This window comes from Ananas comosus, linkage group 25, assembly GCF_001540865.1.
Source record: "Ananas comosus cultivar F153 linkage group 25, ASM154086v1, whole genome shotgun sequence".
In the NCBI taxonomy this organism is placed as follows: Eukaryota; Viridiplantae; Streptophyta; class Magnoliopsida; order Poales; family Bromeliaceae; genus Ananas; species Ananas comosus.
In genome coordinates, this window is record NC_033645.1 from 2,058,579 (window position 1) to 2,085,268 (window position 26,690).

The 26,690-nt window shown below is 35.8% G+C and overlaps 3 protein-coding genes across 3 annotated transcripts in view; 2 read left to right on the forward strand and 1 right to left on the reverse strand.

Moving 5' to 3' along the window:
• The window catches only part of LOC109703722 (transcription factor TCP21-like), a 5,490-nt gene extending 3,673 nt beyond the window's left edge, over positions 1-1,817 (forward strand). Inside the window, exon 2 of the mRNA XM_020224446.1 lies at positions 655-1,817. Within this exon, the coding sequence (XP_020080035.1) occupies positions 655-1,357 (703 nt within the window). The 3' untranslated portion in view covers positions 1,358-1,817. The remainder of the gene's footprint in view (positions 1-654) is intronic.
• On the reverse strand, positions 4,127-4,784 carry LOC109728893 (mannose-specific lectin-like). The gene has a single exon (XM_020259427.1). The coding sequence runs from the start codon at positions 4,639-4,641 to the stop codon at positions 4,225-4,227; it is 417 nt and encodes a 138-aa protein (XP_020115016.1). The 5' UTR covers positions 4,642-4,784; the 3' UTR covers positions 4,127-4,224.
• On the forward strand, positions 9,739-18,000 carry LOC109703723. The gene is made up of 3 exons (XM_020224447.1): positions 9,739-9,788; positions 16,646-17,294; positions 17,620-18,000. Exons 1-2 carry the CDS (start codon positions 9,739-9,741, stop codon positions 17,166-17,168), a joined length of 573 nt encoding a protein of 190 aa, XP_020080036.1. The 3' UTR covers positions 17,169-17,294; positions 17,620-18,000.

Genomic DNA, 26,690 nt, shown 5'->3' on the forward strand with positions numbered 1-26,690 from the left:
CCCCCCCCCCCCCACTCTAGACCCGGCCCACGAAACATCCCCATCGCGAGCCGGGCCCATCGGATCCGGGACCACACCCGAACCGCGCTCGCCGTGTTCCTTCTCTTTACCCCCTTCAGTGGCAAACCGGCAATTTCCCACCAACCGCGGTGGCCTTTTCCTACCTACGAACACCTCCTCGCCCAATGGCGCGGTCGACACCTTTAGTAGGGCGAAGCGGTGCGGGACCCAGCGCCCCATGTGCCCGCGCCCGCGCCCGCCTCCGCTGCATATCACGGGCGGGCCCCACGCGTCAGCGACGGAGCCGGGGACATACACCCGTTACACCGAGCGTCCCCCTCTGTGTCTCCACCGGCTCCTGCCGCTCAATGATTAGTCCTCTTCTCCCCTCCCTCCATACTCCCATACTCTTTGCTCTTTACTCTCTCTCTCTCTCTCTGTATCTCTCTCTCTCTCTCGCTGTGTGTGCGCGTTTTTCCCTCTCGCGCAGGGAATAATTAAGCTGTTCGGGAGGTGAGTGAGCGGCTATCGTATCTCTAGTTCCGGGGAAAAGATATGACGGCGCCAGACGGCGCGACTAACGGGAAACGGAGGGAGAGGGAGAAGGGAATGGTGTTCCGCGGCGCACGGGGCCGGTTTATGCGGGAATGGTAGGGGGAAACGGAACGGGAACGGGAACGGGAACGGGGCGGTGACGGGGAAGAAGGCGCCGTCGAAGGACCGGCACAGCAAGGTGGACGGGCGGGGAAGGAGGATACGGATGCCGATCGTGTGCGCGGCGCGGGTGTTCCAGCTGACCCGCGAGCTCGGGCACAAGTCCGACGGGCAGACCATCGAGTGGCTGCTCCGCCAGGCCGAGCCCTCCATCATCGCCGCCACCGGCACCGGCACCACGCCCGCCTCCTTCTCCACCTCCTCCTCCTCCTCCGCCTCCGCCTCCCTCCGCGGCCCCGCCCCCTCCGCCTCCGCCCCCTTCATCCTCGGCAAGCGCCTCCGCTCCGACGCCGACGCCGCCGACAAGGAGGACGCCGCCGCCGCAGCAGCCGCAGCATCGGCGGTCGGGGTCGGGGTCGGAATCGGGCCCTCGGGAGGGTTCTGGGCGCTCCCGGCCAGGCCGGACTTCGGGCAGATATGGAGCTTCGCCGCGGCGGCGGCGGCGGCGCCGGAGATGGTCGTGCCTCCGGCGAGCTTCTCCGGGAGGTTCGCCGCCGCGGCGGCGCAGCCGGTGGGGGAGGCGTCGGCGGCGAGGGTGGGGAACTACCTCCCCATCGCGCAGGGGCACCTCAACCTCCTCGCCACCCTCTCCGGGGCCCCCGCCGCCACCTCGGCGGGGCGGAACGAGGACGAGAGCCGCTAATTCGGCGCGCGGGCCCCGCGCCATCTCTAGGGTTAGGGTTTCCAATTTTTAGATTCGGAGAGTGATGTCGAAGGTTCAACAAGTAGCTAGAGTGTTCCTCATTGTCCAACTTATCCTGCTTTTCTCCTCTTCGCAAGAAAAGGTATTGGAAGAGAGACAAAAATAGAAAAGGAGGATTAAATGCTCTCTCTCTCTCTCTCTCTCTTTCTGTCTCTCTCTCTCTGAATTTGTGTGGAGAATTCAGAAGGGAAACACCCCCCCCCAAAAAAAAAAAAAAAGCTTCTGGATTTGCCCTGTAAGTTCTCTCTGTGTTCAAGTCCATCTGTAATTTAGTCATTTTTCATGGATTTATTATTAGCATTTGGGAATAATTAGTTGTTTGTAACTGTGTATGTATTTATGGATTGTTTGATGGTGCATGAGTGCCAATAAAAACTGTACCTTTTTTTATTGCTGCTAAGTCACTTTCTCTTGTGCCATGTTTTTTCCCCCATCACAGCTGTTCTCTATTGAATGATATCTCACCAACCATTGTTAGTGGTGTTACAATTTACCTGTTAGAGGACTTGTTTTCACTGGTCGTAGGAGCAGGTAATTGGAGTTACAATAACACTCTAGTGAGATTGCTGCTATGTAGTGGCAAACAAGTTCTCATTGAGGGAATCTCTTTAAAGTGTTCTTTCCTTTTTGTGATGTGGGCAATTCATAAAAGTGGCAGGACTAATATTGGGATTTTCCATTAAAGTTGTGTTGAATCATCATTTCCTGTGCTTCATCCTGATTTCTTCATTGGGGTTGTAATACACTAACAAAGGTCCACATTTTATCCATTCTTTTTATGCATCGCGTCGTCTTTTTGTCTACTTTTACCTCAAAAAGTTGTTTTTGTATCCGTTTCCGAAGTTCTTCGTTGATCTACATAGTAGCTTGTGTATGTGCTTTTCTGCTTCTGCTTCTACTTGATTTTTCTCCTTACTGCATCATTTTGTGGCCTTGTTTTGGAGTTCTCTTTCAATCTAAAATGCTATGTTGCTTGTAATGAGCCGCCTCGTAGTGAAAGTTGTTAGGGAGATTGGCTCCATTTATATTAACAGCTTAAGTTCATAGGTTTGGGCCTGGTCGTATATATCGACCCTTTACTGTTTCCGCGCAGGACTCTTTTCGCATATGAATTTGCAGCTTTAGTATATTATTGATCAAGGCTGTCGTAGGCGTGAGTAGGTGCACACTGAAGCAGTCTTCATCTTGTTAAGGAAACCTGAAAGGGTGGTCCTCACTATCTAGTATTTTCAATAAGTTGACCTTTCTTTTTGCATCTTGGTACAAGAAGTCTTTATTGGGTGGTCCATGTTTCTTAGTCTTTTTGATAAGTGAGGGTTAGGTGCCTCAGAAGATGCATATTCTAAGTTAAGACAATGGACTAATTGGGTTAGGTCTGTATGGAATTTGAAATCAAAACAATTTCTTCTCCGAACGGTCATGACAATCACCTGGGCTGGATAAGCCCAATGAGAAATTTACTTATTACGATCGAAGAAAGTTGCAGCCTCTTGTAGGATTCTGTCCGATTTAAGTCGTGAAACCATTTGGTCGATGCACAATAGATGGTTAATATGATCAAAAGCTTAAATACTTCTTGGAATTGTTGAAATAAGTACTCCGATACATTCTGTATAGTTCTAGCTTGCATCTGTTATGCCTCCATGGCGATTCCGATGTGAGAATAGATCTTTCTTTCTGAAAATGCGCTTTCAACCTTCTTTTTTCGAGAAAGAAAATTGCATTTTCAGTTTGATCCATTTTCATTGCACTGCTGCAATATCTAAACCGCACAAGATTATCGGCCGGTAGTTATTACTTGAGAATTCCGGAGAGAATCTTCTCGAACCGTAGCCGACTCAACCCAAGCCATGATTTATCAACTAATTTGGTGCCTAGAATTCAGTTATTCTCCACATTGTGCTTGAAAACTCCTTCAGGCTTTATCAAAACCACAAATTGACTGTCATAATCTGATGATTATTGTGCCAAGACAAGATATGCTATGAACATTCTACATTTTGAGGATTAAATGGTCCTTCGAGTCGGCTATCAGGAAAAGGTGCAAGATGAATGTAGTGTTGACAGCCATTTAGGGTTCCTTTCGTGATTTATGTCTCTAATCGGAGTCTTTCTATCAGTATCCTGTTTGGTTCGAGGAAAGAGACTTCTGAAAATGCAGATGCAGCATTAATTTGTTCATCATTGTGAAAATTGTTGACTCTAAAGAGTGTTTCTGCAATGTTTGTTCATTGTGACAATGAAATGTAGCAATGTGTCCTGTCCTAAAAGTTACATTTGTTTTGAACCCCCCCTCTGTTTTGGTAAATCAAGAATCAAGATTGCCCATATCTCTCAACCATGCATAGTAAAAATTCCTATATTTTAAATCTGTTGCTTGTTTCTTTTAGAGATCTCTCTCAGGATTATGGCACAGCAAATCTTTCTGGTTTCTCTTATTAAAAGTTGTTTTCTCCCTAGTCAAAAGGGCGCAGAACTTCATCTCTACTATCCATCGCTTTCCGCATTTTAATTTTACTGTTCAATCTTTCAATTTGTTTGATTTTAAAAGTTCAGCTAATTACTTTATTGAATTATTGTTGTGAGAATTTATTAAATCTGTAAAAATAAACGGCGTATTCGAATTTTAAGTTCAAAGTATTATTAACTGAACTGGATAGTAAAATCAAATTTTGAAAGATTTGATAGCCAACTCAAGATGCTTCATAGTTCACGTAAGTTTTGTACCTTCATTGAAACCGTAAACATTGACGATGCGACACACAGCAACAGCGGTAGAAAAGCAAAAACCCCCAGAAGCCTCAATCCTAGCTCCTACTTTGCACGGTGTTGGTCGCCCACACGGCGGCGCCGTAAATGACGACGTTGCCGTCGCCCTGCACGACGAGGCGGTAGCTGTTGGGCCCCCGCGCGCTGTTGCTCGTCCACAGCACGTCGCCGCCGCCGCCGGAGAACACGACCAGGTTCCCGCTGCTCTGCAGCTCCGCGCGGCATGCGGTACCCTTGCGGTCGGTCTGCGACGACCAGAGCGCCCGGCTCTTGTTGACGTACAGCACCAGGTTGCAGTCGGACTGCATCACGAGCGTGTACGGGCCCCTCTCCAGAAACTGGCCTGCAGTCAGGCTTTCCCCTGAAAATATCATGTCCTCCGCTGCGACTGACAGAATAATCATCAACAAAATCATCGTCGCAGTCGCATTCGGTGCGAATCGAAATGCCACCATATTGGTGCTGGATCTTATTATTATTATTATTGCTGTTGTTTTCTTTTATTATTGCTGTGTTGTTCATCTTGCTGAGCTATTTTTATAGACGTGATCCTACCCTTTAACGGGCTTGTATTTAATGCTGTGTTCAAATAAACAAGAGGCTTCGTTTGGTTTTATCCTTTTTTTTATTTTTTTAAACATTAATTTTATATGACTTTGGTGCGTTGGAGAGTTTTTTTTGTTGTCAAATAACTATTTTGGGTGAAATGATCATAAGCAATTTTTTTACCCACTTCCATATTTTTAGATATATAACATTCTTTTTTAGAAAAAATATATACAATACCAAATGAGGCCTAACCGAGCGAAAAAAAAAAAAAAAAAAACTTTGCAAGGTATTTGGTGAATTTCAAATATTTGTAGGAATTTCAAGTAACTATAATATATTTGTTTTGACAACACTAATTTTTAAAATATACGTGCAAAAAAAAGGAAAAGAAAATTAGTTTATTGTTTGATTTTATTCAAAATAGCATTGAAAAAAAAAATAAATTTCAAATACCATCTCTGTAGTTTCTTACTTTCTAACTTTAGTAACCTACAGCTTAAAGCGTATCAATTTAGTATTCTGTGACATCCTGTGGTTTTATTTTTCTCTTTTCGTCAGCTCCTTCGTTAGCATTTCGTTAAATTATATACAAAAATTTCAAATATCCACATAAATTTATCGAATATCCAATTTAGTATCTTTTAGTTTTAACTTTGTCACTGAATTTACGAAAAAAAATAGTAAAAAAATAATAAAAAAATAAAAATAAAATTATGGAAGTAGTAAATTAATACACTTTAAATTATATGGTACTAAAATAAGAAAAATGTAATCCAGAGATAGAATTTAAAGTCTTTTTTTGAAAAAATAAAAATGGTTTGTTAAAGTGGGTCCTCGTAGTGGGTAAGGTTCATTGTTAGCTTTAACGGACTTTGTTCATTAGTCAACGCCGCCGAGTATGAATTATATATATAAATGATGATGACGCAGCCGTACATCATCTTCAACGTTATCTGGTGGAAATTGTGGACTCTTTGGTCAAAGGTGTTCACTCCTTTTCCATTGCAAGTCAATCAAGTGGTAGTTTGGCGACACCTGCTATAGACTCTACGAAAGACGGCGAGTTCTGCTGTATCAAACGAACTCGACTTCCTGCGTCGGGATCGTAAAGTCGCGAGTTCGCGCCGCATCCAAACTCGCCGTCACGCGAGACTGTCTTGCCCGGAAGGAGAGATGTCAATCGATATAGATATCCGAAATTTTATCCGAATTCGAACCCGAATGAAACGGATATATCCGATGGATATGGATATGGATTCGAATATGGATATAAAAAATAGAAATCCAACGGATATGAATTCGGATATGGATTTTGATTGTACCCGAACCGAACCCGAACCCGAACCCGACCCGAACCCGAATTTATTTTGTATTATATATATATATATATATATATATTTGATGTTATATTTGAATTTGTATTTTAAAAATTTAGATTTAATATAATATATTTTGAAATACTTAAAATAGAAATAATTGTTTCGGGTTCAAATTTTCAGATTCGGGTTCGGGTTTCGGATTTTTGGTCGGATTCGGATTTGGATATGGATTTTTAAAATCCGTTGAGTTCGGATTCGGATTCAGGTCTCGGGTTTGGAGTCGGATTTGGGTTCAGATTTTTAAAAATCCACCCCGAATCTGACCCATTGACATCTCTACCCGAAAGTGGACCGTTTGGGCCCACCGACTTTCAAGATCATAGCGTCGCCCAAATGCCGGCGGCTTTACAGCTGGACCCCAGCTTCTGTAGAAAGAGACATGCCTTATTAAAGTTTAGGCGTAGGACGTCGAATCGGAAAATCTACGAAATCAAATCAATTCACTGATTTTTTGATTTAAATTTAATTGAATTTTGCTTGTAAATGGTATAAGTATTGGTTTACAAAATTAAATTGAAAGAACAGAAGAGTAGGTTTGAAATTGCCAAACTTTCCATACTATTATTGTATCATTCCTCTCATCTATGGCTAGAGATTCTTTGATATATGCAGAGTTTGGACTTCATATTAAATTTGTGAAAAAGCAAAGAAAGCATTTGAATTCAGGATTTTTTTACTAAGATACTAAGTCCAACATTTGGTCTCTAAAATTAAACTAAAAGTTTCACAAGATTTTGTTTTAATATTTAATATTCAACGCACACCAAAAGTGACATGGACATGTTCCATTTGGAAACATGCTTGATTTATTTTAGTTTACTTTGATGTAAATAGAGTAGCACATTGAAGTGATCAGTTTGTTTTTTTGAGAAAAAGTTGTTTTTTAAGAGAAAGGTAGTATGGTTCAAGAATAGTACGAATTTTGAAAATATGCTTCTAATTTTTTTATCATTGGATTAATAATTATATGGTTGGAATGATTGCGGTTTTCTTAAGGATTGAGCAGTATCTATAAAGTTGAGTGGTTTCTACAAGGTACTAGGAGGTGATCTAAGGGCTAAAAAGTCGAAAGCACTAGATCCTCTATGCTTGCAATAGCCTAGTACTCTCTCTCTCTCTATATATATATATACAGAGAGAGAGAGAGAGTGAGAGAATTATGCTATTATACTATCGATAGTATCAAGTGCTTGGTGTCATCGAGTTTTCGGCCGTTGAATGAAAGAATGTACGGTTAAGATGATAGTAGTCTTCTAGGGTTGAGCACGTGGTTGGTTGAATAGTATAATCTAACGGATGAAAATGATCAAAGGATAGATCTAATGGCAGAAAATTTGATAGCATCAAGAGTTTGATACTATCGATAACATAATCACCTTACTCTCTCTCTCTCTCTCTCTCTCTCTATATATATATATATATATATATTCCTTAAAATGCAATGGACCCAAATCCGAGCACAAACAAAAGATTTTAAATTGTTTGGCTATGTTTATTAATCCGAGCCCAAGGTGCACTTCCTTAAAATGCAATGGACCCGAATCCGAGCAACAAACAAAAGAGTTTAAATTGTTTGGTTATGTTTATTAATCCGAGCCCAACATCAGTGAGCCTAACATTAACCTATCACTACCCGAAAAGGTCGGAAAATTAAATCTCGCAATTGTTTTATTTCGCTAAATTTTCTGGTGATCTAAGAAGCAATATATCAAATTAATTTTCGTACTCCATCATTTTGACTTTATGTAACTATACGGATTATCCAATTTTTAATTCAGCAGTTTAATTTAAGTGGCAACATTAATTTGGAATCTTAAATCTGCAAGCAAATATAATTATGCGGATCTAAAACTCCCCTGTCTCTAGCAGCTAAAAGACAAAAAAAAAAAAAAGGTATAAATAAAAAAAGTTGTTACCTAGTAAAAATGTAGATAATTGTGAACAGGGTTCATAAAATAATTTTGTACAATAGACTCTTTTAGGATATTAAAACAAGTAGACATTCTCTATTGCTCTCCTTTCCATAACCAATAAACCCATTACACTACAAAAACATTATTGGCATGGTGTCCCTTTCCATCAAACTGTACAGCATATGAATGGAATAGGGCATCCCCAACTATTACTCACTAAAGAAGCAAAAACAAAAACAAAAAACAAAAAAAGTTTTTTTTTTTTTTTTTTTTTTTTTTTTTTTTTTTTTTTTTATTATTATGAAAAAGACAACAGCTGGCTTGCAGATTTAAATGCCACAAGGGCACCATAAATATATCCTAACTAGATTTCCTTCTCTCCGTTAATTTTTCTGTTAAATCAGTAAAAAAGTTAAAACTACAGTGTACTAAAATAAAAATTTGATAAATCATAGGATATTAAAGTGAATATTCGATAAATCATAGATGAGTATCTGAAGTTTCTTCTATATGATTTAGCGGAGAGTTAACGGAGGTGCTGGCAGAAAGAAAAAAATAAAATTACAAGATATAATTTTATACTTTCTCCGTGCACTCTTTTCTCCTCTTTTTTTTTTTTCTTTTTTTTTTTTTTTCCGACATGGTGCAAATATTTAAATTTCACCCTTCAATCGACATTGATTTCCGCATAATATCGCATATCAAATTTGATTTGTTTGAAAATGAAGAACATAAATATTGTATCGTTTATTGCGATTAGCTGCATCTCGCATTCTACACCTCAAAAGTTTACATATAAAATCATTCGATTTCTAGAACATAATGAATGATGTGAAGGAAAACATAAATTCCGCGTTTCTNTTTTTTTTTTTTTTTTTTTTTTTTTTTTTTTTTTTTTTTATTATTATGAAAAAGACAACAGCTGGCTTGCAGATTTAAATGCCACAAGGGCACCATAAATATATCCTAACTAGATTTCCTTCTCTCCGTTAATTTTTCTGTTAAATCAGTAAAAAAGTTAAAACTACAGTGTACTAAAATAAAAATCTGACAAACTAGTGTCCGAGAACGTGACGTATTTAGTTGAACTTATTCAACTTAAAAGATTAAGTCATTAGGTCTGGACTCATTAGTATAAATTAACTATTTTTACTCTCATATAATTATTCGAAGTGAGATCATTTATATATGAATTTTTAACATTCTCAACCAACAAACAATAATCTATGTGCCAACTTGAAAGTAGGGCCTAGTGGTTGAATCAGTCCTGCTTGTTGCTTGTTAGTAGATAATGAGATTAACTTTTGTGCATAAATAAAAAAAAAAGCTTCAAATACTATTCCTGTGGCTTCGCGTTTTCTTACTTTAGTATCCTATAGTTTAAAGCATATCACTTTAGCGAGCTGTTTGAAAAAACGACACTAACATTTTTCTATCAAAGTGTTTGTTTACCAACTTAGCTACTGAAGTACACAAACAGAAACCTCATTATTTTAAGAATCTAGAAATAAAAATGTAAGCCGTTAAATGTGAACTTGAATTTTTTTTTTTTTTTAGTTGCGACATATTTTTGCAGCAAATTGATTTTTAGATTTTCTCAAAAGCACATCTTGATGAGGAGACAAAGCACGCTTATTAGCTGCTGCTGCTGCTGCTGTTGCTGTCACAGGTGGTGTTTGTCGTTTTTTCTCACCAAACTCCGGGCCAGGTAATGGGCTCTGAGGGGGCCCACACCCGGCCCATGAATAGCCCAAACTGCACGTAAGTGAATGCTCCTGTCACAGCCGACCATCCCAAATGTAGTCCATCATCCTCCTCCATGATCCATGACTACTCCACCAATCGTTTTCCTCCTACACCCCACACACAATTTTCTTTTTTTTTTTTAAAAAAAAAACTTTTCTAAAGATATTAAAATTAGGGTTAATTGCGTGCAGGTCTCTATAAATATAGTGAATTGAAAATATATACTTACAGAGTTCAACTTCATATATTGTTCTTACAAAGGTGTCCCTACCGTTATAATCCGTTAGTGGACCACTTTATCCCTCTTATTGGAGGGAGATATTTGTGATGGCGAAATTGACATTTCACTTATTTGCTATTAAAATATAAACAGTTTTCTAACGATAACAAACTAGAGGGATATATTTGAAAATATTAAGACTTTTGTAGGGACAACATATGAAATTTGAACTTTGTAGAGATATATTTATAATTCACTATGTTTGCAGGAACATGTATGCATTTAACCTTTACAATAATCTCAATTTTCTTGTCCATTTTCGTAAGTATTAGCATTTGTCCGCCACTTGACATTTTTTAGGTTCCGATGTCTTTTTACTCAAAAAAAAAAAGAAGAAAATAAATAGCCACACTGGCGAGACATGCTTAATCTGGTGGAACTATCATTATGTGTCGAGTTTAATCAAATTTAATTAAGAAATAATAACTAATTAAATTCACTAAATTTATCGGTCAATATCTAAATCATTTATATTGATAGCGTCGTTTTTTGTAGCTGGAAACCATTTTTGAGGAAATTGCGTCGTTTTCTCCATTTCTTTCACTACAACATCATATATTAATGTTTTAGCATATGAAAAATATTTCCATATAATACAAACAATTTTTTTTCCGAAAAGATGGTTCGAATGAACTTATCAGCATATAATGAAGCTCCATGTTTATCCATTTTTGCTGACATATCCGTGGGAATTATTGTACCTTACTATCCGAGTTGTTTTCAATGTCTACATATTTGTACTCAAAATCTTAGAGAAGATCACTTCGATTGTCACTAGCATTGATCAGTAAAATGATGCGAGCAATCGAAATATATAATTAAACAAGAAAACGCCTTTATAACACTTTGAATCACCAAATATCCCATCTTAGTACAGTCAAAAACTGGGGAAATAAAGATGCTACATACACACACTAGTTTTACAAGAATTCGCTTTTGGGAGAAGCATGATGTTGCCTAGTTATATGTTATTCCTAAAGTGAGAGCGCACTAAAACAACCCCACTTGTCAATGTTTAGGGGGGGAGAAAAAGGGCTCACTGTAGATAATATGATTTAAGTTTGGGCCCACAATGGAATGAGAGTCCAAAATAATTCAAAACCTTGGTGTGCGTGCAATCCAAAAAAAAAAAAAAAAAAAAAATCATCTGTACACCAGGTGTATTTGCATGTCTCATGGACCGTACTTAGTACTTAAAAGGTTATGTCGCAGTGTCAAATCTGTTCCGATAGAAGTGATCCGTAATATTTAAGGCTCCGTTTGGTTCAGGCGATAAGCGGAGATAACACAAGTTATCTCCACTATTCCGCCAAAAGGAGTGATGTTTTACCGGAATATTTTATCCAGGTCAAATTTTGCTATTTTCGGTTATTCCGGAATAGTAAGAAATTTGCTCTTTCAATTCTTAATTTCAAACTTAATTAAAATTATAAATTGAATTAAAACTAAATTATATAAATATAGTATGTTATATATTATAATACATAATTTTTATTATAAAATTATTAATTGTACTATATTAATACATATTATTTATATTTAAATATTATAATAAATTTTATATTATCAAATTCAGGAACTCTTACAACAAAGGGGCTTTAATACTGAGTTGATACTATATTATCTAAAAGATCGATCTGATTAAAAACATACTTAGAATAGTTTTAGCATATAATACATATTATGAACTAAACTTTGACTAAAAACCTTCATATAGCAAGGTTTTAAAGGTGCAGTGCCTAGTGCATCATGTGGTTTGATGCTTAATTTCTTCTTGAAGCTCTCCACTCCTTTCCAAGATGGTCTCCGTGCCAACCTTTGGTGGAAAGGCATTTATCGTCGGCGATCGCGCGAGAGTATGGTGTCATATAGTGAAAAAGCAGATATAGTTGTACATTTCACGCACTCTATATACATATAATTTTAAAAAATCGAGAGCATGATCTTCTGATTTTGTAGTCAATTTTCCCTTGAATTTTTTCGGCGATATACCATTGTAATCCCGTCCACGCCACGTATTCAATAACAGTGAGTACGTTGTTCGTGGTACGTAGTTGGACGATGAAGATTGGAAGATGAGGTGAAATAAACGTTCGAAGGGCGTAGGAGAGCACGGGACGTATGAATGCACCGCGTCCAAGCAAATATTTTTTGAATGCAGTGGGTGGTTACCCTTCCCTCCTCCTCCCTTCTATTTGCGAAAGAAAGTGTGCATACGCGAGAGAGGAGAAAAAGAGAGTCATGCGCCGGCCTATTTTGTAAAGTGAAGTGGCGCCTCTCCTGTCCCGCTTTCTTTCGAGTGGGCGGTCGCATCCCCGACCCCATCTTCGCATGCACAGGTTCTAGATTTAAGCTCATACTACTTAGGCTTGAACCTCTGACCTCATTATCGACACCAAAGTTTATTAAATAGAATTAACTAGATTATTTTGAACACAAGCCATAGCGCAACACGTAGAAAACTACTATTCTTTGGAGATTAATAAATTACGAGGGAGATTACTAAATCATGGTGCGCAGATGGATGTACGGAAGAGGCAGATGCATGGAGATAAATACAATTGTGTTAGCTTTGATGGTTGTTAACAATTTAATTTATTCCTTGCTTAAAAGTAGAGCTACAAGTACATAACAAGATGTTTCTTTATAGATATATTAGAGAGATGAGAAAAGGTCAATTGGATTCTAACAGTTATAAATTAAATTGTCACTAAATGCCAACCAAGTCCTCCTCTAGGTTAGAAAAGTATTGTGAGGTACAATTATACCATCATAATTATTGATATTGATATTCGAGACTAGTATATGTATATTTTTAGCAATTATATAATCAAGTTTCAATAAATATAAACTTTCCATCAATATCAACATCTTAGGTCTGGTTTCGAAATGTATTGTCCAAACATACTCAAAAATAGTGGTCGAGAACGTAATAAAGAAGCATCCTTTTCTAAGATATAAACTAGGTGCATTTAGGTACCGTTTGGTTTGGGTATAAGCAAGAACTAGCTATTACAGGGATAGGTACAAGTATGGGGATAAGAAAAATAGTGTTTGGATGAAAATTGGGTTGTTCTCGGAGATAAGAACAATTTTAGGTAGTTTTATATAGAAAATGAAGGTGTTGGTGGGGATAACCGAGACTATTATTCTCGGGTAAAAAATTAGCGTTTGGATATAAAGGGGGGGATAAGGGCCTATTCCTATCCCTATCTCCTAACCAAACGCTGAGAGAACATATTTACAGACTAGGTCTTATTAATTTCTGGATGTTGCAATGCTTATCTAAGTTTTAGGGCTATAGATGGGATCTAGAATGAACAAATTGGCTCGATTTGGGTTGGATCTAAGAGGTAAAACCATATGATCTTCCATATATGGCCTAGAAAAGTAAAGCTTAATAAAAAATATTGGTGTAATAATTAAGATACTCATCAATTTAATAAGGAACTCTCTTTATTTAATAAAAAGTGGTCTTCAAAAGAAGTTAGAGATCGATTCCTTTCTCACTCACTATAGCTAGGCATGTCTTTAATTGCCTTGACCAACTTTAAGCACATATTTAAGAGGTGTCTCAAATTAAGCTAACTCTTTGCACATGTGTCCCTCCAAAACTCATATTTCATCTGTGTCCCTGAAAAATATATGTATATGCATGCACAAATACGTGTACGTATAATTTTTCTATCAAATACACACATGTTAATAGCTAATTTTCCCATCTAGGTTATCTTCATCATGGAAACTATATCTATAACTGTTGGTGAGATTCCTCCTTAATCTCGCTTCTCTTTTACGATATATATGATCTTGAATTTGCTCCCTAAGTTGAAAACTTTTTCATTTTACTTAAGTGACAGGTGTTTTTTTTTCAATTTTTTTTTTCAATTTTTTTCCCTTTAGATAGTGATGTATCAACTTTTCTTAGCTCACTCAATCCAAATTATATGGTCACTGGACTAGTGACTCATCTATCTGATTCTGAGGTCATTTTCTTCTTTGTAGGAGATATCTAGTTAGTTTACCAGGTCCCAGTACATTAAATTTTTATTTTATTTTTTTATTTTACCATGAGGATGGAAAGAAAATTAAGTGGCATTAATTGCATCATATTTTGGCAAAGCTTAGTTCACCAAGAGACTTACATCCTCTAAAGAGTAATAATTTTGATAGAATAGGGCCCTAGCTATATCCCTTCTACCTCTAGACAAAAGTTACAAGTTTCTTATTGTTAGTTTATTACTTGGTTTCATCTAAATAGAGTGGTGACTTCAAATTTGGAAAAAGAATTGAACACAATTTAGGATTTAGACGACTAGATTTGTCGAATTAAACACCCGGCCATTCCTCGAATTTACGGTAGGTTTTTGAGAATTTCCAATTTAGTTTTTGCAATCAATGTATCACTTGTTATTATAGTTGGAGTTAGGAGTAACACTTAATGAGAGTTTGGTGTTTTGGTTGAATCTTCAATAATTGGTCCAAAGTAAGCTCAAGATATTTTCTCTGGTCAGGTATTGATCACCTGATATTTGGTTGGTGAATTATGGTATATATATGTAGGCAAGCATGTTTATCATCCCTAGCTAGATACTATTAGGAATTGCTCAATAAATAATGCTACACCATTTAGTTCTGTTTTAAGACAGGAGACTTATTGAAACCACTTATCATGTCATTCGTCAATACGTCGTTGTTCAACGTAACTCCTCCTTTAAAAGCACGTTTTGTTGTCATGCGTTTATTTTGTTTTCATTCAATAATTCAGTCAGCATTTTCAAGGAAGAGATGCTTAATGTATCCTAAATTTGGAACTTTATTACTTTATTGATTTGTTGGCGCTCACATATTTAGGATTTAAAGTTTAAAACTTATGGTATAATAATGATATGATGCTTAGAGTTTAGCGGTGATATTCAGGATTTAGTAACGATATTTAGTGTACATTAATGATGTTGCCATGCCATCTATGACATTACGAGGAACTCCAAACGGGTAGCTATAACGTAAAGAATTATAATCTTTGAATAGAGATAAAATTGATACATAAAATCAAATCGGAGGTTTCTAAATGAGATGTATTGAGCACTCACCACTGAAGTTTATTTAATTCCTAAATTCGAATCATATTTAGAAATCATTTGATGAATAAATAAATCTAGATCGTCTACTAATGCTGAAGTAAAATGTTGTCGTGTGTGCAATTGTGTACATGCGGGGAGGGGGAGAGGGTTCTAAACACTTTGTTTTATTCAAATAATACTTCTACAATATATAATCTTAACAATATTCATAATATACCGACCATCCCTTACGCAAGTGGCAAAAGGATTTGATGGTTGGTACCCGAAACCCAAGTTCGAATCCTAGTTGATTCACATTTCCAGCTAAATTTATTTCTAAATGAAATAAACGAAATAGATAGCATACTACCTTTCTCTCAATAATAATAATAATAATAATAATAATAATAATATTCGTAATATTTCAATAAAGATAATTATTTCATTGGCAAATTTGGTATGTCAAATAGGCTCACTGAAAAGGCAAAAACTATAAACAATACTTCTATAGTAACTAGCCTTAACAACATTCTCAATATTTAAATAAAGAAAACTATTTTGTTGTCTAATTCGCGAGCCAAATAAGCTCATCGAATCGGCAAAAACTGCCGAATGAAATAATAATTAATGATTTAATATCACAAATTAAATTTTAATTAATAGTTTTTATTTGGGAATAAATTTGTTTTAGAAAAAAAGGTGGAACAACAGTTTCTGCCGTATATCGAATTATATCAGCTTATTTTAAAAATTGAATAACTATTATTATTGAATACAAAAAGTTACGTTTGAGAGCAAGAAAAAGAATAAGGGCTTATTTTTACACTTGTTTTCGAATCAAACACTGGCTAGAAAAATAGTCCATTACATAACCAAAACACGCCATCAAAAATGTAAAAAATGTTTTAAAATCAAAACTTTTAAAATTCACGGTTATTTTAAAGATAAAATTTAAACAATTTCTTTTCTTCTTTTTTTTTTTAACTTGTTTTTCTCATTATTGGGATTCAACCGAGTACGGCCTCCGTCCTCTTCCCTTTCGCTCTGCGACGCTAACAACCGCATCACTGCTGTAAGACCACCTTTTGGAATCCCCAGACATGTGGGCCCCACCCGTCGTCATGCTGGTAACCTCTAGGTGTAACCGTTACTCTGAATACTGTTAATCACCACCGTACGTTTGGCATCTAAAACCCCACCACCGCGAAAATTCCCACGACGAGCATCCGATGGCTCCTGTTCACCGACTCTTTTTCCTCCTCCCTCTTTTTTCTTTTTCTTTTTCTTTTTCTTTTTTTATTTTTATTTTTGAAAAAAAATTATATTATTATTTAATTTTTAAATACGAAAAGGTAACGCTTCCCTCTCCCTCATTATATTCCCCCAAAGCGCTCCTCCTCCCATTCCAATCCCTACAATCGCCGACAATGTCTTCTTCTTTTTCCTTCTAAACTAAACTTTTTATTTGAATTTAAATTTTAAATTTGAAGTTCGATTTTAAGTACGTACCTCTGTTTTTGAATTTGGAGATGGGGAATCTCCGGCGCGGTGGTTCCGGGAACGCGGGGCTCCGCGCGCGCGTGGCTCGTGCCGCCCTACCTCTTCATCACCGTCCACCTCATCATCCTCGTCATCTGGAGGCTCTCCGACCACAAGCTCCACCGCGACCACTCGCCGCCGCCGGCGCAAGAGGCGGCGGAGGAGCCGGCCGCGAAGCCCCGGGATCTCGCGCGCAAGCCCACGCCGGAATCGTGGCACGAGGATCCGGCGCCGCCGCCGGAGTCGTCGGAGTCGTCGTCGTGTGTCACCACGGAGTCCGATGAGGGATCCACCGCGTCCTCGCGCGTGCTCGGCCTCAAGAGGAGCGTGAAACCCTCGCCGGGGAGCGTCATAAGGGTCGAGGAGGAGGAGGAGGAGGAGGAGGAGGAGGCGGCGGCGACGGTGGGTGGGGACGAGTTGACGCGGCGGTTCGAGGACTTCATCAGGAGGAACCACGACCAGATCCGGCTCCAGAGGGAGGAGATGATGATGAAGAATCAAAAGATGCGTTAAATCGAATCCAAAATCCCAATTAATGAAGCTCTAATTGAAGGGATTAATTACAAGTGTGTTCTCTCTCTTGGTGTTTTTAGATCTCTCTTAGATGGAGAGAAAACACACACACAACCAAATTTTCAGGTAATTAATTTCGTTTTAACCAATTTCACCAATAAAATTTGGTCTCCTAATTTTTCTAATTTAAATTATGTTTATCAGTTAAACTGGAGGTTCCATCACATTTAAGAGCAATTTTAGTACATTTAATATTTCAAATACTATTTTTGCCTAATAGAGTTATTATAGATTTATTAGAGTTTAGGGGCTTTAATTGATTTATTATTAGAGTTTTTAATATTTTAAAAACTTCTTGTGGTAAAGGATTCAAAATTTGAAATTATTTTTTCCCTACTTTTTATTAAAAAACCAGTGCCCACTTTAACGATTCCTCTGTTTGGAACTGCAGGTCGTTTTCTTTTTATTTGAAATGCTAGATATGGGTGGATGTTGCTGTTTTTAGAATACAAAGTGACTTGCATGCTGATAGAGAAGAAGAAGAGTCTGGGTACTACTACTTTTTGTGTGTATGTGTGTGTTTGTGTTTTACTTGTGTTCTTATAATTAACTCTCTTAATATAGTTGTTTTACTGATTACACAGTTTTATTTTGTTCTGGGTATATTAAGGTTTAATAGTGTGCTGGATTTATGTGTTTGTGGATAAAATCTAGTTTTTGTTACTGGGTGGAGGGTCTTTGCTTACTGAATTACTGCTATAGTGCTATAGTAAGAATGTTACCATTTGCTTTACATATAAATTCCACTTCTCATGCTTGCTTGGGCTATTAAGAGTTATGGCTTGTTTAGTATCCAATGTTATTTGATGAAAGTATTGTCTGAGATTTTGTTAGCGAGCTATCTGTTTTGTTTATTTTTCAGTAATAAACTTAGCTAGAAATGTAAAGCAATTAGGCTTTGAATGTGTAAACTTCGGGTACCCTAAGGTGTGGTTGGTAGTATTGTTTGAGAAATTTACCTTATTTAATCCTTCAACAATTTTTCTACATAGCAAAATCAGAAACTTCAAATTAGAATTCTTTTACTATGCTCAAAAGTAGCGTCAAACATGCTCTTAGTTTGTAACTTACTAATTTTCTTAAATACTTTCTTCCCACCCTTTAGCAATATATATATATAGAACTAGGCTAATATACTATTAATAGCACCAAGTCATTGGTGCTACCAAGTTTTTGGCCATTGGATTAAGAGATCTACGGTTAGTATGATGTTGGCCCCCTAGGGTTGAGTAGGTGGTTGGTTAAATAGTATGATCTAACACGTGAAAATGATCAAAAGGGTAGATCTAACGGCAGAAAACTTGATAGTGCCAAGTGCTTCATGCTATTAATAGTATAGTAGCCGGACTCATATATATATATATGCTATTAATAGCAGCCGGACTCATATATATATATATATATATATATATATATATATAGGCCATGGCTACTATACTATTATGAGTATTGGAGCTCTCGTACTCATAAGTTGTTTTCAATGATGAAGCTTCCGAATCGACGATCCACTCCGTTAAATATGATCTAGAGTATTTGAAACTTCTAGAAAATAAATTTCGTAAATTTTCGAAATCATAATAAAGTCCATCAGGTGGGCATAAAATGAATGGTCAAAATCGAACGACGTTCTAAAAAAGGATGATCAGATCCTTCAATTCAAGATCGGAGTTATTGATCTTTATCTATGTAGTGAATAGAATTTTTTATCAAAAATTCAACAAATTTCAATTCTTTTACACCGTTAAACTAGCAAGTATTCTATACCAGTCGTTAAAAATTGTCAAATTTGTGACCTATTGAACGTAAGGTAAATGATGTTGAAAAATTATAAAATTTGATTTCTAGAATTTTTAAATGCTGTAAAAGAATCAGAATATATATATATATATATATATATATAGAGAGAGAGAGAGAGAGAGAGAGAGAGAGAGAGAGAGAGAGAGAGAGAATTGGGCTGAAATATTATTAATAGTATTTGAGATTTTTTACTATAAAGTTTTTTTAACTCTTTGATGAAAAATTATAGGATTAGAATGATAGTGATCCCCTAGGGTTTAGTGGTGATTACTTTAGGGTTGAGTGGGTGGTTAGTTGAATAATACGATGTAAAAGGTAGAATTGATTAAAGTGTAGATCTAACGGTTAAAAAATCGATAGTAAAAGAGTCAAAATACTATTAATTATATTCATGTTCAACTATATATATATATATATATATATATATATATGTCCTGCTTATATTTTGTTATATTTTAGTGTAAATTTAGGCCATGGATGCATGAGTGATATGTGAGGGAGATTTTCCCTAGTCCTTGGTCCTTTTCCATGGTGCTTGTCTCCTTGTTGAGAGAACTACATGCTTTTTAGAGGAGAGAGAGAGAGAGAGAGAGAGAGAGAGAGAGAGAGAGAGAGAGAGAGAGAGAGAGAGAGAGAGAGCTTCATGTTTCTTTCACAGAACCAAGTTAGTTATTTAACTGCAGGAATCAGGTCACATCTTTGTTGTTCATCTTTTTCCATGTTAAAAGATAGGCTAAATTATAAAAAGCTTTTCTTGCATTGCTTGTCTTAATTATCATTGGATAAAAAAATGATATCAATTAAACTCTGTCATTATCCTAAATAGGTCTAGCTATTTCGAATAATTATTGAATTTAGCTATAAAATTTTATGAAATTAAATTTACGGATAAAGTTATCTATAAATAATACAATAGAATCATAAAATTGAATAAATTATTTAATAAATTTGCAATTTTGGTAGTATTAGCAAAAAAGAATATCTCCTTTATCTAAATTTTTTATAAACTTTTTTGAGTTGCGAATTAGATATATGTTGAGATGTGGAATAATGTGATAATATATCAACTGTTTTAGTAATTTTACAGTCTATTTTGCCAATTTTCTAATTTTTTGGATTTATTTGAGATAGTGACAAAGTGTAGAATGATAATTAATGTATTTTTAATATAGGGGAGCAAGTGAGCAACTGTGATTAGGGCTAAAGTGTAAGGGGTTTTTTCTTTTTTAATTGAGCAATATTACATATACATCCTAAAGGGTGGTGTACATCTTACACCCATTTCATTCTAAGGTCATTTTTGTCACCTCAATTTTTTAAATTTTTTTTAAAAATCAATTCGATTTTTATCAACCTTAAGAATGTGGATGTAAGATCGATGCATGTACACTTTTTTGGGGTGTACAAGAAGTATTTTTCTTTTTAATTTAGCCTAAAAGTTAAGAATTGTGGATCCTAAGTGCTAACCAACTATCTCAAAAATACATGCTGATAGGAATGTCGCACCTATCGTACTTAAGGGCTCAATCACAACGCTCGCAAACTTCAACCTGACTTAATCCATCTGAACGTTAGGTCTATTGTTGGGCCTCTTGCCATTAGGTCTTTTGTGGACCGCGTCTTTACTCAACTTATTAGCCTCACCTAACACAACTTATTAGTCTCCGGAGCCTATTGTCACGGGATAAGATGTTGGACCTATTTTAGTCTAATAATAAATAGCCAACAAGAATAGCGTCACTTATGCCCTTTAGGGCCCGTTTGGTTCGAGTTATGTAATATTACAAAGTATCTCGACATATCCAGGTATCTTAGATTTCGGTGTGAGATTACTACTGAAGCTGCATTAGAGCGTTTGGTTTAATACAGTAATGTAATACTAGATTACAGTGTTTATATCATTAATATGTTTGGCCCAGTTTATAAAATTTAGTAATCCTGACATAAAAGTATAGTTTTTTTCAAAATTGCCCTTGTTGTGGTCATTTGAATATTATTTTTTGCGAAAATGACAAACGGAGGGAAGGAGATCGTGATGATTACTTGGGAGGACGACGCAATAGAAGATGATAGGTGTTCGTGCGAGAGAGAGAGAGAGAGAGAGAGAGAGACGTCGAGAGAGAGAGAGAGAGAGAGAGAGAGAGAAAGTGGCGTGCGAGAGAGAGGGCCGGGGGGAAGGCGAGAGAGAGATGAAAATAATGCTGTTAATTAGATTTGGAATTGTTGGAGGGTAAAATTATCATTTTACATAATATGTAGTATTAACGGGTTTCAGTAATAAAAGATACACGACCCCTCTCCCGTTAATATTTTCGAGGTAATCCTGCTTGATTTGTAATGCTACATTAGCGACTAGATTACATAGTAGATTAACCAAACACAGTTATCCTGACAGGATTGCCTGTAATCCTGCCAGGATAACTCGAACCAAACGCACCCTTATAGTTTAATGTATTTTCTTTTTGCTCAGTGATGATATTGCTTTTATTACACTATAAAAATATGTAGTTAAATAGGTTTGGAAAATAATACAATTTACAAACCGCAAGGTAATAAAATAAAATTTGTAAGCTACAAATATATAAGTTATTAATATACGATATTTTAATATCCTGTGGTTTATTATTTTATAATTTGTAAAATATATTAGTCTCCTGTTCTATTTGACAGCAAATTCTTATATCTACCTGGTAATAAAGTGAATTTTTTTAAAAATATTGATAATCCAATAAAAATTTACAAAGACATGATTGAAGTTTTTCTTAAAAAATATATAAATTAATTTCTCAATTGACACAATAATGGAAAAGTCTAGTATGAACCAATGTAACCTTTTTTATTCTCACTTGAAACTTAATGCTTTCACATTTAATTCCATATTATTATAGGGATCAGGATCATGGGTCATATTAATTCATCTTGACTTTTGACTATTTATTTCATATTGACTTTTGACTTGTGACAGTTACCTAAACACTAAAACGACTTTGAATAAAATCTCATTAACTAATGTTTTAAAAGGGCATTGACTGACTCTATGCTGTAGTCAATTTGCTACATCATTTTTTTTCCTCTTTGAAAGAGGGAAAAATTGGTCCCCTAATTAATAGGATAAGGTTGATCTATCCATTTACTTTGACTACTCATTTCTATCTTTAAAATTTTAGGGTTAACTTATTTAATATTTATGTCTTCATTCATTTATTGCAAATGCAGTTTCTTTCTTTGTTTTCTGACGTAGTTCCTATGTTTTTCCAACCCTAAAAACTCGAACCTTGTTAAAGTGTGTTTCATATTTGAATTCAGAATATCTAACAGCGAGTTGGATTGGTAATTTGTATAAATGCTACCTACACTGAGGTGGATTGGTATTTCATATAAATGTGTTGAGGTTCGACTTATGAATGATTCAAAATTTTCATTGTGTAAGTGGGACAAGTACTTTTAGGTCAGAATTAATTTACCTATTGCCTCAAATTTTATGTTTTCGAAGAGCTTCCGAGTTACTTTGGCTCATGAATTTCTCAAAATTTATCGATATGATTATGCTTTAACATCCATGGATTGTTACGTACCGATCTAGGATTTCACGTGAAAGGAAATTTAAATCTTTGACTTAGTATTCTATTATGATTCATACAAAAATGCAGAATCACCACTGTCATTTGAACATTAGATATGTAACACCAAAAGTTTTAGCTTCATCGGCTATTGCATCAATCTTGAAGTAAGCTTTCATTAGTCAATTTCTTACAACCCCGTTTGAGTTAGGTTGATGGAGGCCCTAAAGATGCAATTCGTGACCTAAATCGCGATTTATTTATTTATTTATTTTTGAGAGATAGATAGCACGCTACCTGTTTCGTTTATTTTATTTAGAAATAAACTTAGCTGAAAATGTGAATCAACTAGCATTCGAACTTGGGAGTTAGGAACTCGGGTACCAACTACCAAACTCTTTGCCACTTGCTCTAGGGGTACAGTCGGTCTAAATCGCGATGTTGCCGACCAATTTGTTCATTTATTGTTGTCACATTTCTATGATTATGATGATGCTTCATTACTTGTCATGTTTCTTAATCAATGTCCCTACTCACCCACTACAAGTTCTTTTAGTTGAATAGCTTTGTGGTCCTAACTATCCCTATATGCTATCTCATTTGGAGCTAAGTTATATATATATATGATACTTTAAGCCACATTTTATTTTTATAAGGGATTAAGTTTGGAACTAATTTGATCATTAGTTGGTGAGATTATTCCTTCAACAAATTTTTCACCTTTTGCATAAGATTTCTCTTATTCTACATGAACATTTACATCATAAAAACCAAAAACACTTGTAAGCATTAGATTAAAGAGCTCTCAATCCTACTGCTTTGGTTTTTAGGCAAATCTCAAACATTAAATTTTTCTATTTTCCCATGAATTAATTTATAATTTAAAGATTCAAAATTGAACCATTTTGAAACCACACACAAAAAGTTTAATTATAAACATAAAATTTTGAAAAATATTTTGATTTATGATCAAGATTTTATCATAAATATGAAATTTTAATAAACTGCTCGGATAAAAAGTGTACAAAAAATATTACTATTCAGTTTTCAGTGCGGTAGGGTTAAGAAAGATGTTCACAAATCGAACTGAAACCGAAAATTGAATTTCAATAAACAGAACCAAATAATCTCACTTCGTTTGGTTCGGTTTGGGACCAAACTTTTCAAAACACCCCTAGAAAAAGCCCATAAATAGATCAAAAACACTAGTAAACAAAAATTCATCTTTCCGATAGCGGTGATGGCTAGTAAGTGTGTGAATCTCATACATGAACAATTAAATAGACAACTATATATTGATGGAGAGTGGCACCAACTGAGCTGAAAATGATGTGCATGGCCAAACCAACAAAGCCAAGACAATGTGAAGATCAAAAAGCTTGAGCATGATATTTTCTCTCTCTCTCTCTCTCTCTCTCTCTCTCTCTCTCTCTCTCTCTCTCATATAAGTGGAAGGGCTCCTTATCACATATATATGATGATGGATCAAAAGAAGCCATTAATGCTTCATCTCTTGNTCTCTCTCTCTCTCTCTCTCTCTCTCTCTCTCTCTCTCTCTCTCTCTCTGTTGTTAGTGGCATCTCCAGGATGAGTGTGTTAGGGAACAAAGAGTCCCCACATTCGGGTCCACGCCTCGCGGTCTTTCGCAGCCTTCGCCTCAGGCTTGCGTAACTTGAACATGGTCATAACTCGCGACAAATCTGTAGAAAAGCAAATCGCTCTCAATCGGCCATCGACTACTCTGAAATTTCAATACAAATTCTTGCAAAAGGATAAAGTTGTTAACTTGTTTCTGTAAGGCTGCATTTGCTTCGCGGATAAACAAGGATGAATTGGTTTGTTCTATGTCACTTTGAGATTACAAATTGTAACACCCCTGCTTTAGCCACTTAATTCTTGATTATAAAAGTAATTTTCTTTCTTTTTTATTCTAAGAATTTAAATTCATATATGAGAACCACAAAACTCCAAAACTAGTTTGTATTGTACAACATTGTTAGGTACCTCAGTACCTGCCTTTGTAGTCATATGAAATTGCATAAAGGCTACTTACACTTTTGATCCTCAAACTATTAGGCGCGCGGCACTTTAGTTCTCAAACTTTGATATGTTACAGTGTCTTACTCAAAAAATTCTTAAATTATTATAATTTTTAACTCATACTTTTTAAATTATTATAATTAAATTTCACAATCTAATTTAATTAATCAAATATTAACATGTCGCAACGATGAAAGTGATGCGGTTCAGCAGTATTATATTGCTCACTTGGTACTCAAACTAATAGGTGCGTAACATTTTTTGCTCAAATTTTTAGAATTGTTGTAATTAAGTTGTACAATCCAATTTAGTTGATTAAACATCTTAGATATTGGCACAATATCAATCACAACACAAATACATCAACAATTTTTAAAATTTAAATTGAAAATTTTAATAAATTAAAATTTAATGATCTCATAGTTTGAGGCCGTATGATTTGCAATTGTTTATAGGAATAATTACCTATATATCCCTCAAAACTTTAGAAATATTTCATTTACTTCTACTTTTTTTTCTTTTCAGTATACCCCTCATATGTTCCTCCGTTATCCAAAATGTCTCTACAGTTATCACCCGTTAAGTTAACTTGGTTTAAACGTGATTTAAATATCTACCACAGTTAAAAAAAAATAAAATGCCACTTTTATCCTTAACTTAAGGGCAAATAAGAAATATTGGTGATGGTAGAAAGGTATATTTGAAAAGACCAAAAAGCAAAATATTTATTTTGCTCCTAACTTAAGGGCAAATAAGAAAAGTCGGTACTGATAGAAGGATATATTTGAAAGGGCAAAATAGTAATTTTATAGAAATAACAGAGTTCATTAACAGATTTTAATTTTATAGATATATTTAAAATAGGTTAGAACGTAAAAAATGTGTTTTCAATATTAGCTTTCTAAGAGTGGTAAATTAGAAAGTCGAAGACTTTTCAGGAGTATATAAACAATTGCCCCTAGTTTATAATTAGTTTATAATTAGGTGGCGTGCTATTTTCCGATTTAATTAATTAATTATTATAATTTAAAGGGTTGTCGCTCGTTGCGGTGTATGGAGGGCTCGGAGTGGGCGACGTCGCGATCGAACCAAACGTGGGCTCGGGGACTGGGTTGGCGTGTTGTGTGAGCAAATCCTAGCCGTCGAATTTTAGGGAATTGGTGTAGCCACTATTTTTGTGGCCCCACGATATCACGCCTACTGCATTCTATGGTGGAGGTGATGGGTCATAACTCATAAGAGAGATGAGGTGTGATATTATGGTTTGATTCATTGCTTGGCCTTTGCGAAATTAATATGTAGATGAGAGGTTCAAAAAAAAAAAAGAAAAAGAAAGAGAAAAGAATACAATAGAAATTAACGGGTCTGTTTGGTTTAACTTCTGCTGTCGTGTTGAATATTGTACAGTGGTGAGTGATAAGTAATGCATCAGGCGTCGAAGTTTAATCGATAAAGTGCTTTCATTTTTTATTTTCTTTTTTCTATTATTTTAAGAACTATTAAGAAGGATGCGCAGTTTATCCATCCCATCATAATTTATTTTTTAATAAAATTTGTTGTATTTTATCTCAAAATAAAAAATTTGGTTGACTTGAGATAGAGTGATGTTGTACCACTGCTAAATAAAAGACCACCTAAGTGGTGAGGCATAGTGGCAAAATTTTATTTTAAGAAAAAAAAAAAACAAAAAGAAAAGAGAAACTACCAACCTCCTATATCCAATATAATAGAGATAGACCACCACTATGGTTTGGGTTGTAATCATGGCCTTTTATAGGTTTACACCAACCTAATTTTATTTTAGGATATTGAGGCCCTTCCACTGCTAATAAGTAAAATAATAATACGTTATACTTCTGTATTATTCGGTGGAATTTTAAAAAATATATCATAACTGATTTATTTTGATATACGGAATGTGATAGTACAGAATAAATACAATATTTTTTTCATTTTATTTTCTCACCGCACATAATGTAATCTTTCTGCAATTCTAATCGATGCTTAAAGGGAAAACTCTATGAAAATTCCCAGTATAGATATTAGAGGAATAAATTAATTCATG

Excerpts from the sequence above, each read along its gene's own strand:
- LOC109703723 (XM_020224447.1), top strand. The coding sequence starts at position 9,739 with ATGGGCTCTGAGGGGGCCCACACCCGGCCCATGAATAGCCCAAACTGC. Across the intron at positions 9,789-16,645 it reads ATGAATAGCCCAAACTGCAC|ATGGGGAATCTCCGGCGCGG; the intron begins GTAAGTGAATGC and ends TTGAATTTGGAG.
- LOC109728893 (XM_020259427.1), bottom strand. The coding sequence starts at position 4,641 with ATGGTGGCATTTCGATTCGCACCGAATGCGACTGCGACGATGATTTTG.